The sequence below is a fragment of the Triplophysa dalaica genome, chromosome 23 (genome assembly GCF_015846415.1).
Source record: "Triplophysa dalaica isolate WHDGS20190420 chromosome 23, ASM1584641v1, whole genome shotgun sequence".
Taxonomy (NCBI): domain Eukaryota; kingdom Metazoa; phylum Chordata; class Actinopteri; order Cypriniformes; family Nemacheilidae; genus Triplophysa; species Triplophysa dalaica.
In genome coordinates, this window is record NC_079564.1 from 4,825,238 (window position 1) to 4,838,288 (window position 13,051).

At 39.0% G+C, this 13,051-nt stretch overlaps 1 protein-coding gene across 3 annotated transcripts; it reads right to left on the reverse strand.

The window, feature by feature from the left end:
- Positions 1-2,651: 2,651 nt before the first annotated feature.
- ptbp2a (polypyrimidine tract binding protein 2a) lies at positions 2,652-12,820 on the reverse strand. Of its 3 annotated transcripts, none has more exons than XM_056738279.1 (14): positions 12,630-12,787; positions 11,732-11,759; positions 9,828-9,897; positions 9,046-9,230; positions 8,799-8,939; positions 8,582-8,698; positions 8,318-8,428; positions 7,829-8,027; positions 6,584-6,699; positions 5,439-5,472; positions 4,415-4,507; positions 4,114-4,330; positions 3,955-4,032; positions 2,652-3,770 (listed from the first exon to the last, which is right to left on the reverse strand). In XM_056738279.1, exons 1-14 carry the CDS (start codon positions 12,635-12,637, stop codon positions 3,641-3,643), a joined length of 1,527 nt encoding a protein of 508 aa, XP_056594257.1. In that variant the 5' UTR covers positions 12,638-12,787; the 3' UTR covers positions 2,652-3,640. The 3 variants fall into 3 exon arrangements, 2 of the variants coding, with proteins under 2 accessions (XP_056594257.1, XP_056594256.1); XM_056738278.1 differs by having other exon boundaries at positions 7,817-8,027; XR_008905466.1 differs by lacking the exons at positions 2,652-3,770; positions 3,955-4,032 and having other exon boundaries at positions 4,191-4,330; positions 4,415-4,590; positions 7,817-8,027; positions 12,630-12,820.
- Between the last annotated feature and the right edge of the window lie 231 nt (positions 12,821-13,051).

Below are 13,051 nucleotides of genomic sequence, written 5' to 3' on the forward strand. Positions count from 1 at the left end.
CAATATAACAACAGCAGGCGTTCCACTGGATCTCCATTAAAGCCAAGGCGAATTGAGGTTCTCGCTGCTTGGAGGAGCATTCAAATCACTGCTGGTCATGTCAATCTGTTTCGCGAATTAGCGTGATTGTTAAAGGAATATTATAGTCAAGCTCTATTGAGAGCAGTGTGTTTGTTGCCTCCAATGTAGAAAAAAGTAGAAATGATTTACGCCACAAAAGTTGTTGATACTCGAACTGAACCTCTCCATTCCTTTAAGCTTTAATGCATCTGAGTATGTTAATTAAATATCATTTTTCATCCATCCATGTTTCTTAAAGGCATCTGAATGGCACATGGTGCATATTTTCCAAAGTTTTAGCATGAATTTTAAAAACTTTCATCAACAGACAAACAGAGATAGTTTAGACCGGTTCCAATTGAGACATCACACCACCAAAGGTTTCACATCAGGGTTTGTATTAAAAAGAAGGCCAGGAGAAAAACGCACCCTCCCCTGTGCCCGGGTAATGGCGGGTGGATACAGATGTCTGGAGCACATGATTCAAACTCCAGACGAGGTATTGATTCGGTCTGGGTCCCTGCTCTGATTTATTGTGTCATTTTTGTTTATAAAGGTAGATCGAGAACACTAGTGTTTCGATTTAAGTGTGCAAAATAAAAGCAGCGTGAAGCGATCCTGCCGTCTGGACCGTGATGAATTGCGGCATCCGGTACCCAACTTTGAAGCAGGCTAGAGGATTGTCTCCATCAGACAAGGCAAGACAGGGCGTCCATCACGGCACGACCATCCAGCACAGAGACCCAATAGCGGCACGTAGAGAAAACAGAAAACGAAGGAATGCTGAAGGGTGGAATTAAAAAAGTTTTGTTTAAGGCAAAGACAATAAACAGTCACACCCGTGTGTATGCCAGTTCAGATGAAAAAGACAGACAGCCCGAGGGCTTGAAAGTGAAGAGTCTTTGCACAGCACTACATTCAATTTGTCAGATCTGATCCTAGGGACTGACTGCATTTAGTGGCATTTTGTAAGCAATGAAATCAGATCAACAAAGTGTATTATTCAAAAAGTGTATCAAAATATTGGAAAATAATGACGTTTTATATTAATTTACGTACAGGATGCGTTCAAACTCATTTACTATTTACTATACTAAAACATGTTCGGTGTCAAATAGTTCACTGCAGGGAAAACAAGCCAATAGTCAATTTGGTTATAATTGTAGATGTTAAACACAGAATAAAGAAAACTAGTGCTCGGACAAAATTCTCTGAAGCTTTTTTCTTTAGAAAAATGTAAAGTACCATTTAGTCCACAAGAAACAATCAATTTAATGAAATAGTGTGCAGTTATTTAGAGGATCTATTGACAGAAATACAATATAATACACATAGCTATGTCTTCAGAGGTGTATATTCACTTTTAAGCAATGCAACAGTAATATTTGTATCTGTGTTTAGGAAAAGTTCAAAAATGATGTTTATCTGTGACAACACCGATTTTTTCATGTGTCTAGACATGCTTTCAGTCACTGTTGGATAATTCTGTCACTTTTTTAAGATTGTGTCGAAATTCAACTGAAATGGAAAATGCTGATTTCAAATGAAAATTTTGAGTGGTCTTTTTATTTTTGCAACGGCTGTTAATGCAATGGCAGTAAAACATGGAACATGAGATAGATATGAAATCACTGATCTATATAAATTGCTGAATTGCACGCAGAACACTAAACCAACGGCAGTAGGTGAAGCCACAGGAAGTGTTCGTGGCGCCATGTTGGTATCCCCAAATGACCGAGGGGGTCCTTGACTTAGTGAAACTAACGATCTAAAATAATCCATTTTGCACTGTACCATGTGCACAATTCGTTTTCTTTTGTATGTTTAAATTAATTGTTACTTCTGATGTTTTTTCCAATGTTTATGTTTATTTTGGGCAAAATCGCGATGTATAGACATGCGTAAGGCGAGTGTATATTGCCGTGCTGTTGTAGTGGCAGGTATAAAACGTTGTGACTAAGAACATACTGTATTTATCTGTATTTAGAATGAACACATTTATCATATGTTGAGATGTCTCGTCGGGCTGCTGAACTGTTATGTACACTACTGTAATGAAGATGAATGTAACTCACACTCAGATGGGAAAATTCCTGACTTTAAATATCTAAACATTTACATGCACATTGTGTTGTAAGAATGGACTGGGAGACTTCGGTTAGAAAAACAGGGACTGGTAAGGTACTGTTTCATCATTAATATGTGATATCTCCCTGATAATTCAACAGAATGTTTGGGCATACCAACATGGCCGCATGGTAGCTTCAGTATAATGAGATCATGAGCAATCCAGTCATTTATATAGAGCAGTGCATGAAATACAGCATCAAGCCTGAAAAATGGCTCAGATCTGCTATAGAGCTAAAAAGCAAAGAAAATTTCAAATCCAATGACGACTCATAGGCAACAAGTGAAAAGATTAACATGATAAAATAACTGGTGAAAAATTGAAATATTTTTTTATCTAAATGTTTCCAAATCGTTTTGATTTCTATCTGTTAAAAGCTGGACGGTCAAAAGTTAATGCTAACCCAATCTTTCTGGTAAGAGCGAGATGTTTAAGGGTGACGCTGAACGAAGAGACTGAAAGAGAAATTTTAGAAGTGTTTATTGATCATGCTACAGGTATAAAAAGCAAAGACAACAAAGTCAGACGTTCCAGCTTTTGTTAGAAAAATCCTTTTAATTGTGCCACATCAAAACTATTCTGAATCATACATTCCTAGAGATATGAACAAAGAAAGGTATGGATCATACACATCCCACTTATCTTGAATTAGGCAAAGATGTTTAGGGCTGACACCGCCAAAGTTTCCTCTGGAAGTGAAATGCTCTTTTAACCTGGGGTAAATTAAGACTTTAGGCACACAGACGTTGGTCCCAAATCACACACTGACATATAAAAGGCCTTTGCCAAGCAATGCAACAAGATGCTCTGCATTTTCTATGCATCTGTCATAAACCTGGGAATAAACTGGGAATAAAGCACCCGAACGAGTTTCATTCACCCTTCATTCCATTCAAGGTTCAACTGGATTGTTGGGTAGAGCTCAGGTCTTACTTCTCAATGGCGACCAGCAGAGAATCACTGACTTTATTTACAATTCACGGCTCCATGTTTACAGCAAATAAGAATGTAAAAATGCAAAAATCTAAATGAACCCAAAAAACAAGGGAAACTGTTTGTAAGGCTATTACACACTATACACATCAGACACAAGGAAAAATCTTTTGTTTTTTAGTCTTAACAAAACTTTACAATGTAATATTCTCTCCTTCGCAGAATTCGATATGAAAAGATTTATGAAGGTTTTGTAAGGCACAGTGTTCTGCTTGTCGTAAGAGATTCAGACCATAAGATCCGTCCACCACTGAAGAGAATAGCAGATGTGTCTCACCCAAGGCGAAGAAATGAGGGAAATGAGGGTCAACTATGTCCACAATATTTCAGTATTCTCTTTAAACATTTTTTTGAGGAATGATGAAAATTGGAAAAAAAAATCTCAAGTTGTGGTCCCTGATGTACTTCAACAGTCAACATACGCTAGGAAAAAGTTAGAAGATGGACCTTGGATGTCCTTTAGATGGTTGATTTAGAGAAGGAGACCTTTAGGTGATGGTTATTGCCCATGTCGTAATTGTGGAGGTCAATTAGGCATTGAATGGCTTCTTCAATTGTGGTCATCTGAATAAGAGCCATTTTGTGATCTCTGCAGACACAAACACCCAAGCAAACACGATTACACACATAAAAGAACATAAAGAACACAGTTCATAACCTCAGGAAGTCAAACTAGAACTGTATTCATTATCTGAGGAGCTCATTATTTCTACAATCCTTTAGGATAGTTAACCTATAAACATTAAAGAAGATCTAAATGTTCGTAGACTTACAGGAAAAACTTGAAAGCTTTTACAGTGCCACCGGAGTTGGAGAACAGGACTTTGAGGTCTTCTTCAGTTATGTCTTGCCTTCAAACATGACAGAAAAATGACTTGGGCGGCTGATGACTGACACAAAGATTGACAAGAGGCAAAGAAAGCTTTACTCACGGGATATTTGACAGATGCAGCGTGGCAGAAGGAGGAAAGATGTTCTGGAAGTTCTTGGAGCCGGGCTTTTTGAAACGGTGCAGGGGAGAGTTTGTGAAGTCTTTGGTAAGACCTTGGTCGTCCAAACCGTCTCTGGGTAACTGAACGGTCTGGTGCTTCGACATTGCGACGCGGACAATCTTCGAAAACATCTTTTGACCATTTAAATGGCTCATTGCTGAAAGAATTGTTTTTTAATAACTTGTTTAGCAAGCATGAATCAATATAATATAATATATATACAGCTAACAGGAAATCTTACCAAGCTGTGCTTGGTTCATATCGGCCATCTGAATCAACGCACTATCCTTCTTATTAAAGAGAATCTTCACACGCTGCACGTCCCCATAAACCCCTGTGAAGAAAGCAGGCAGCAGATAGAGAGAAAGCAGAAGAGGGGACAGAGCGTCGAGTGAGACTCTGAGAGTGAAAGATAGACTGACAGAGTGACAGAACATTTATTAAAATAGAGATAACTAATTACAACCTGACGACAGGTCTGAAGACCCGGATATACCCTCACATTGAACTTACAAATAACAGATGCAACAAAAAATGTGCAAACTAAACCAACCGATCACATGCATTAAAACAAATCAAAATAAAAAGCTGAAACTAAAAAAATAAAGCAAGACTTGCACTGTAAAGCAAGTTAATGAAAATGATTTAAAGTCAACATGAAATGCTATAATAAAGACAAAGTTAAATTCAAGTTTGACAAAGGATTATACTCTTTATACAAACATAAGCGACACCTATTTTGATACTTTTTTATCCTAATTGTAACATTTCTTTCAAATCTATAAAATAAGGTTAACATCATTATTATTATTAATATGATAGAAGTTATACTTAGAGCTGCAATCTGTAACTTGTTCTGGTTAAAAACAAACAATAATATGTTATTGAGAGAGTACATGAAAAAATCTGTCTTTAAAAATGTTGCGTTACCCCAACTAACAACAGTAAGATTATGCTAGTTATTAATAATTTGAGTAGTTGATGTCGTGAGAATATCTGTTTGACGTCATCTGACCTTAACACGTGTAAAGGTACGTACGTGAAGTAACCTAAAATGTTATGTTTCAAACAGAGATGGCGACAGAGAGGCAAAACGTAATAAGAAGTATAAAAAACGAACATGAACAAAAAAAGAGCTGTACCAGTAATATATATTAGGGATGTAATTCGGATTCCATGTTGACTTTAAATAAAAATAAGCACATGAATACCTTTAAATGAGAATAATAAAAACAAACAGAAAGGTAGAGCTAACAAGAACATACCGAAGAGGGTAAACAGACTTTGGGGCGTAACCATCTTTAGAAGGAGAGAGGAGCAAGCGGACAGATAGAAGAGTCGAGGAAGAGCGGAGATGAACAGATCATCCATAACGGAGGGTGGTATCCCGCAGAATGGTGAAGTGGTCATGGATTCATGGATCGGGGCAGTTAAGTGAAGGGGTCCGAGGAACAAATCAAAATCGAGCAAAAAAAAAGCATGAATAAAAGGTGTGAGGTATAAAAAACAAACAAACAGAAAGGGTGGGGAGAGACAGTGTAAACAAAATGGGGAAAGAGAAAGCGAATGCAGAATATAAATAAGGGGGGGACAAAAAATATAATACAGGTCAGTACACAGGTAATGCAGGAGTTTGGTCAAGAATGGCTGCTTTAGGCATTTCTACATTATAGAAGCGAAATATTGTGCCAAATGGAGATACCCAGTATCAGGGTAAGGATACGTTCATAACCAAAATAAAGAGGAGCATCTGATAATGACCAATGAACAACAGCAGAGTTATGAGGTTTAAAGAAGCATGCAGACAACATAACAGAGTTTGTAGGGTTTCTTTCAAAGGTTCAACACTGGACATGACAACCATCTTTCAAAGTTACGGTGTGAAAACAGAAAATCACATTAACAATTGAGGTGATATTTGAAGAACACTTTAAATCTGTTGGTTTGAAAATCACATGGGCAGACATCCACCATTCACTAGCGTTCAGTGAGAGAATAAAAAAGAGAGATATTGTAAAACAGAGAGAAAGAGATGTTTAGTGAAAGTTTATGACGTACACAATGGGTTTCTGAGAAGGGAGTGACAAAATGTCTGGGTCATATTTCATCCCCCAAAATATATTTTGCTTGACAGAAAGCATTAAAATCTAACTTACAGTCAAACTTTCTCCTTTAGATATGGGGGTGAAATATGGGATAAATGTGGGGTGAAATCTGTATATTTCTTCATAAGTGTGTTTTTATTTAAAGAGCCAGTCTACAGTCACAACGAGTCTCTTCAACTATACAACAGCAATAAGTATAACTAAAGAAAGTGAGATTCTGTCTTCATTTCACACATGGAACATGATAAACCGAAAACAGAACACATGGTGTAATTGTGAGAAGATGAAATAAATAGAAAACTGACCTCTTCATTTAGATTACTGACAAGCAGAACCCCAGTGGCCCCTGAATGACCTGATAGAGCGACTCTGCCAGCTGCAGCTGCAGCTGCGGCTGCGGCAGTTAGCGGATTGAGGGCACCTGCAAGACAGCAGACAGTAAGATCGGACAGGGGGCAACAAGAATTCAAGTTTTACATTTACACCTACGTATTTGGCTTTTTTCAAGAGGAACGTGCATTGCATTAAAAGAATACACTTTATCACTTCAAGCATTCCCTGTCAACCTAAGCCTTCGTCTTGCCATTACAAGAGCCAGTTTTCTTATGGCACTGGTTCAATTGCTTGGACTGAAAGAGTTTAGTTCATTCTCCTGTGGGTTTCTATCAAATGATTAAACTTGTTGAATCCCTGGAGTTGTGGTTAACATTAAGCAACAGAACACATAATTGCAGAATCCGAGTGGCAAAAAAATGAGTAGACATCCCCGTCAGCCCATGTGACAGCCAAAAATAGGCAGGTAAAACATTAGTTTTTTATCCTGATGCGAGTGGGAGCAGGTTAGATGACGTGGGATTTTAAAACCTAATAATTTTAATCCTAATATCAATAAAATACCTTCTTGATTTCGTAGCAGGGGAAATGTCAAACTGCATTTTAAATTAAGAGGCCTTATGAGCAGATCTCTGAGAAAAGGTCAGCAAAGGCACTCGGAGACGCGGGCCTATGTGACATTTTACCGTACTTAAGAGCGCATTCTAATTATATTCTGTCTTTCATAAACACGGCTTTCTATTTTCATTTTCATGCCATTCAGAGAGTCTGTGTAAGGCTGATTTTAATACTGTCCTCGGTCAGCGCCACTCGAAACAATCACGTTGCATACGGATGACAGTTTCGGGCGAAAGATGATGAACACAAACAAAACAAGCAGGGTTGGGGAAATGAGAATTGGCTCTTATTCACCTCCGGTTGCATTTTGTCTTTAAATACTAGAAAGCCAGAAACAAACCCTCTTAAAATACACAATATAAGAATTATAAACAAAGTTGTTAACAAATGACTCCTATTTTGTTCAGTGAACTGGTTCTTTAAAAACATATATATTTTTAAAAAGGATAAATCAGCCTTGCCCTAACATTTCTTGTCCCTTCAAGTGAAAACAAATGCAACCGCAATCGATAAATCCTCATCCCTAGTTACATGCGTGTTGAAAACAAAAATAAGGTGACAAAAAATAGATAGAAAAAGTGAGATACCTGGGATCTTACCGAGCAGGGAGCTGGAGTCTTTACCCAAAGCAGCGGCCACAGACGGATCCATAGCGGGCTGCCCGTCTCCAGCGGGAAGCTCCGGTCTGGTGTAGTCTCTGCTCTTATCATTGTTATACTTCACATTCAGGTTGACGAGTTTTGAGTAGTCTATGCGGAGTGTGCAGCAGGCGTTGTATATGTTCTGACCATCTAGAGCCTAGAAAAATAAATATGGAAAGATAGAAAGACAGCGAGATAGAGAGGTAGAGAAAACGTGGCACCTCCACCCCAAGTATACTTCGGTCTAAGTGTGCGCTAGCCTTCGTGCACGATTGTCATCAGCTGCGCATCATAGCCTCCGGACACGGCGGAACCTTTTGCGAAACCAGGCACCAATCTATCACAGAGCTCAAACCATATTTGTAGTCGGAGGTATACGCTAGCGTACCCGTAAAACCGAAGTATGCTTTGGACTTAAAAACGAGCTTTATACCGCAGAGAACCCACCACTTTAGCTTGCTGCGCACTGGCTGGATCGTTGAACTGCAAGAGGGCCTGAAACTGATTGTTCTTGGTGAACGTGATGATTTTCATGACGGTGCCGAACTTTGAAAAGATCTATTGACAGAGAAAGCAGAGCATTGAGGAGCTATCAACAGAAGGGAAAAAACATCCAAGAATTAACACCCAGCAACAACTAGACATCATCCAATAGTATAACTTCAATTTAGGTCTAATCTATGACTAAAGCCGATCTGTGATGTTCCCTACTTGTTGAAGCACATCCAGTGTGACAGGGTAAAACATGTTATCTACGATTATCCTCAGCACCGGACTGGAGGGGGAACCTCCACCATCACTCGAGTTGGACGTGGGATTCCCACCTGACTAGAAGACGTAGACACAATGTTAAACATACTGGCCATGAAATCAAATCTATTATTAGATTTTGATCTCTTCATTGAAGCAGATGTCAGTCAGTCATTACCTGGTTTGAATTGTCGGTCTTTAGTTCCTTGTGATTAGAGTACTGAATGTAAACAGGCATGTTGCGGACGTGAGGCGTGACAGCGGAGTAATAATTGACCATTGTCATGGCAGCTTCCTCTGTGCTCAGCTCCAGAAACGCCTGAAGAATATGTGTGAGACAAGAGGTGAACGAATCTCTCATGACACACCAAATTACAGACATGATCAAGTTTGCTGTGAAAGCAGTCGAACGCCCGATCACGCACCTGGTTTTTGCCTTTTAGCGTGAGGATGTTGGTGACCTTTCCGAAAGGAAGTCCGAGGGAGATGATCTCCGCTTCCGAGACGTCACTGGGCAGCTTTCGGATGTGGAGAACGCGAGACGGCGAAGAATTACCTACTCGGTCTTCAACTTTTTGTTTTTTGCTATCGCTGCCGTTGGACGTTGCATCTGGAAAGTGGATTTTTACTTGTTTAGAGGATTTGAGAGATGAACAGACACGAATTGCACATCAACGCGACTGTCTCTCAAAATAAAAACTTCTGCCATCATTTAATCAGCCTGATGTTGATCAAAATCTGTTTGTGACTCATTCTTCTGTGAAACATATACGATATTTTGAGAAATGTTTTGTGCCCATACAGTGTAAGTCAATGGGGGCCAATGTTGTTTGGTTACCAACACTCTTCAAAATACCTTCTTTTGTGTAAAGCAAAAGAAAGAAAGTCAAACCGGTTTGGAATGACATTCTGATGAGTAGGGGGGAATTAAAGAATGTGAGAATTGTAGATACACACCATATAAACTAAAACAATCTCTTGTAGGTATGACAAGAAATCGTTTTATTCTAACGATGAGTCAGATGACCTGAAAGGCGTATATTATAGGTCCTCAAATATATCCTTTTTCATTTCTTGTTTAGTTCAGAAATCCTATTGAGATCCTTTAATAAACAAAGCCTTGAAACTATATTGTATCAGCTGTGATAAGATGTGCAATTCACATAACCGGTGGGTCGGGTGGGTGATATGGAAAATTTGGACTTACCACTGATGCTGCTAAGCCCAGAAGGGGGGCTGTTATACACGACGCCGGACAGCAGTTCATCTGATCCTCTCTGTGGAGACATACAAAGAGGCCGTGAAAGATACAATCCTGTCCTCCAATAACGCCATCCCCCCTTCAAAATCCCCTCAACCAAACAATGAAATACAGCTCTCCGCGGACAGCTTAAAAAATCAAGGCGCATAAAACGCATGACAACGCAGCCTTTCCCCCTTATTTTTCTCAATTGTTTCTTTAATCTTGTTGAGTCTTATATGTCAGACGCTGTCATCTCATTCTGAGCTGCCCGCGTTCCCCTAAGGGCCCTGGCACACTGTTGGGGCAATCGGCCCTCCATTCGAAATGCAGCTAAAAGTGACGAATGACATAGCAGGCAAATGGTGAACCAAACTTTTTAATAGGACCGTCTCGGGGTTGTGCCAAAAATTCTGCCTAATTGTTCTTTATGGACGGCGCTTTTACGCCAGCAATAAACTCAAAGCTGAAGGGGCTTTCTGGTCCTAACTTCAAAAAAAAAAAGAGGAATGCCATCCTTCTCCGCATCAAAACAAGGAATTTAGAGATCTTAAAGCTAGCCGTAACAGACTAGCCCAGCACCAAAACCCATAAAAAGAAAGGAAAAACTAAAAAACCTCAAATTCAACGCAATGAGATTAAATGCTTCTTTTTTTGACCCGGTTTCCCCGAAAGGCGGGTTAACGTTGTTTCCCGAGGAGGAAAATTCTGTTCTTGACGAACAAACCGAGTTAAAAAGGCTGTGTTCAGAAGGCATCTCTGAAAAAGAACAAATTCTTCTCTAACTTACCTAGACGTAAACTGCCCCCATTCAATTACAACCAGACTAATTTTATGAAAAGCGGAGATAGGAACCTATAACAGGCGTGTATCTAATATATAAGGGACAATTTCACATTTCCTCACAACACTTTGCTTTCAATGACAGAAAAATCAGCCACATAATATCCAATAATACACTTAAATGCATCGGCAATTCTTCATCCATTCAGAAACAAATTACCCAGGTCTTTTTTGTGGCTTTGACGACACAAATACGCAAATAAGTTAAAAAACAAGGACAATAAAAGCTCAACCCTTTGATGACAAATTACGTATCTATCAGAAAGTCTACAAACTAGCCAGCATTACAATAAGATTACATTTTTATTCATATTGTTCAAATTTAATAATCTATCAAGGGCAATAGTTTTTAGTTGACACTTTTCTTGATCTGTTAAAGGGGGCATAAGGCTTGAATATGCACATTTATGTGTCTTTGTTGTGTTATAAGTTGCCCATGGATTTTCAAAAGATGTGTCTTTTGCATTCGTTAACATTCCAACTGGAAACAAAGCTGAGCTGTGGTTGGCTGCTTTGTATGTCTGTCAGACAGCTTCTGGGGTAGTCCTTGACCAATGAAAGCGGCTATGGTGTCAAGACCAAACAATAAGAATGCTAATTCGCCTAAAATGTGCAACCCATTGCACTATAACAGCTTCTCATTCAGACCAACTCAACAATTAAAATACATGGCAGGTTTTTGCGTAAAACCAGGAATGTGAGACACGTCAATAACAGCATCATTACCCATCTGCAATGATGGCAAGGGAACGCTAGCATTGTTCTGGTTTCAATGGGGTCAAATTTCAGTGGTTGGCCACATGGCCCTTCACCATCAAACCCTGAGCTAATCAATATCACATTTCTAATATAAAGGAGTTGCGAATAGCAAGATATCTCTAAACAAACTAAGTTTCTTTAATAATGTATGTTGTCCCTTATTGCTTTTGTAAAACAATTACAGTAGTATCACACTATGGTAACATCCATTCATCCATCCATGGAATCATCAATCTACCTAATCTTAAAAAACATAAAACAATTCTCACCTTTACGCCAACTGTAACATCGCCAATGCTGTGGAAACACAAAGAAAGATTTGGTCAAAAAGATTAACAAAAAAGACAATGAACATTTCAACACTTCATCCCTCACCCTTATCCCAAAATGCTGTCTAGGTAGGCACCTCAATAGGTTATTACATGATGTCCACAGACTGCTGTCTAGATAGGGAGCTTATTAGGTTTTGAGAATGTCAAAGATGGCAAGCTTTGAAATAATATAGTGTGCAGTCTGTATGGTGTCAAATAAATGCTGTCTAGGTAGTAAGCTCACTAAAGTTTGAGACACAGCCCTTGAGAGAAAAGCAAGTTAAAATAGATGTTACGTTAAGTAATAGATGATTTTTCTTTTCAACAAAATTTCAGCAAAAGGAAAGAGATGTTAACGTTACTTAAAACGAAAGTCTCGATGCATTTGCAGATACCAAAACTAATGTGCCTGTGACAAAAGAAACCCCCTTGCAACATAAGCAACACACTTACAGTTCAAAGAGAACAATTAAATAATATTAAGAATATTGGTAACGTTAGCCTGTTAAACTGCAAAACCTGTAGCTCGATTGTTTACGTTGTGCAGGAAACGTGCGCAAACAAATACAGCTAAGTTAGCGTAGCTCCTCTGCTAACACACGTTTGCTTGTTCAGTCACATATTAAGGTATTTTATTATATTTGATCAATCGGGGCTTTCGTCTCCGCTCATAAGTATAAAAGGCAAGCAACTTAAAGTGGTGTTTATATGACTATAATTGTGCACGTTTGTTGAAGCATTAAAGCGCTAGCTTGTTAGCAGCGGTAGCATTTAAACGAGTGTGAAGCAACTCGTACACTTCACGTGCGCGCGGTTATGTTTCAGAAATGTGAATGAAGCGTGCTTTCATGCTCACCCGTCCATTGCTGACGATCTTTGGTAAAAAACTAAACCCGATGTACTGTTTGTTATTCCGTCTCTCTGGCTCAGACACACAAACACACGCACCAGAGACAAAATGGAGGCGGGAACTAAGCGTGTGGGAGAACAAACACGATCTACTGTAAACTCGGTGACCATCTACTGTACGCCTGCGTAATATTAAATGCACTCCGACTGTTTGTAAATTCATATAAGAGATCATAGACGCTCTTAAGACCTGCAAGTGATAAGACAAACACCACGCAAACATGTTTGGTTTGTTAAAAAATAAGTGTAAATATAATTTCCTTGCTTAATTAAAATGTGCATGCACACTGCTATTAACATTCACCAAGCCAGTCAAACCTGATGTAGCAGACGGTTAGATAGCCTATCAATGACTGTGGCAGACTTACA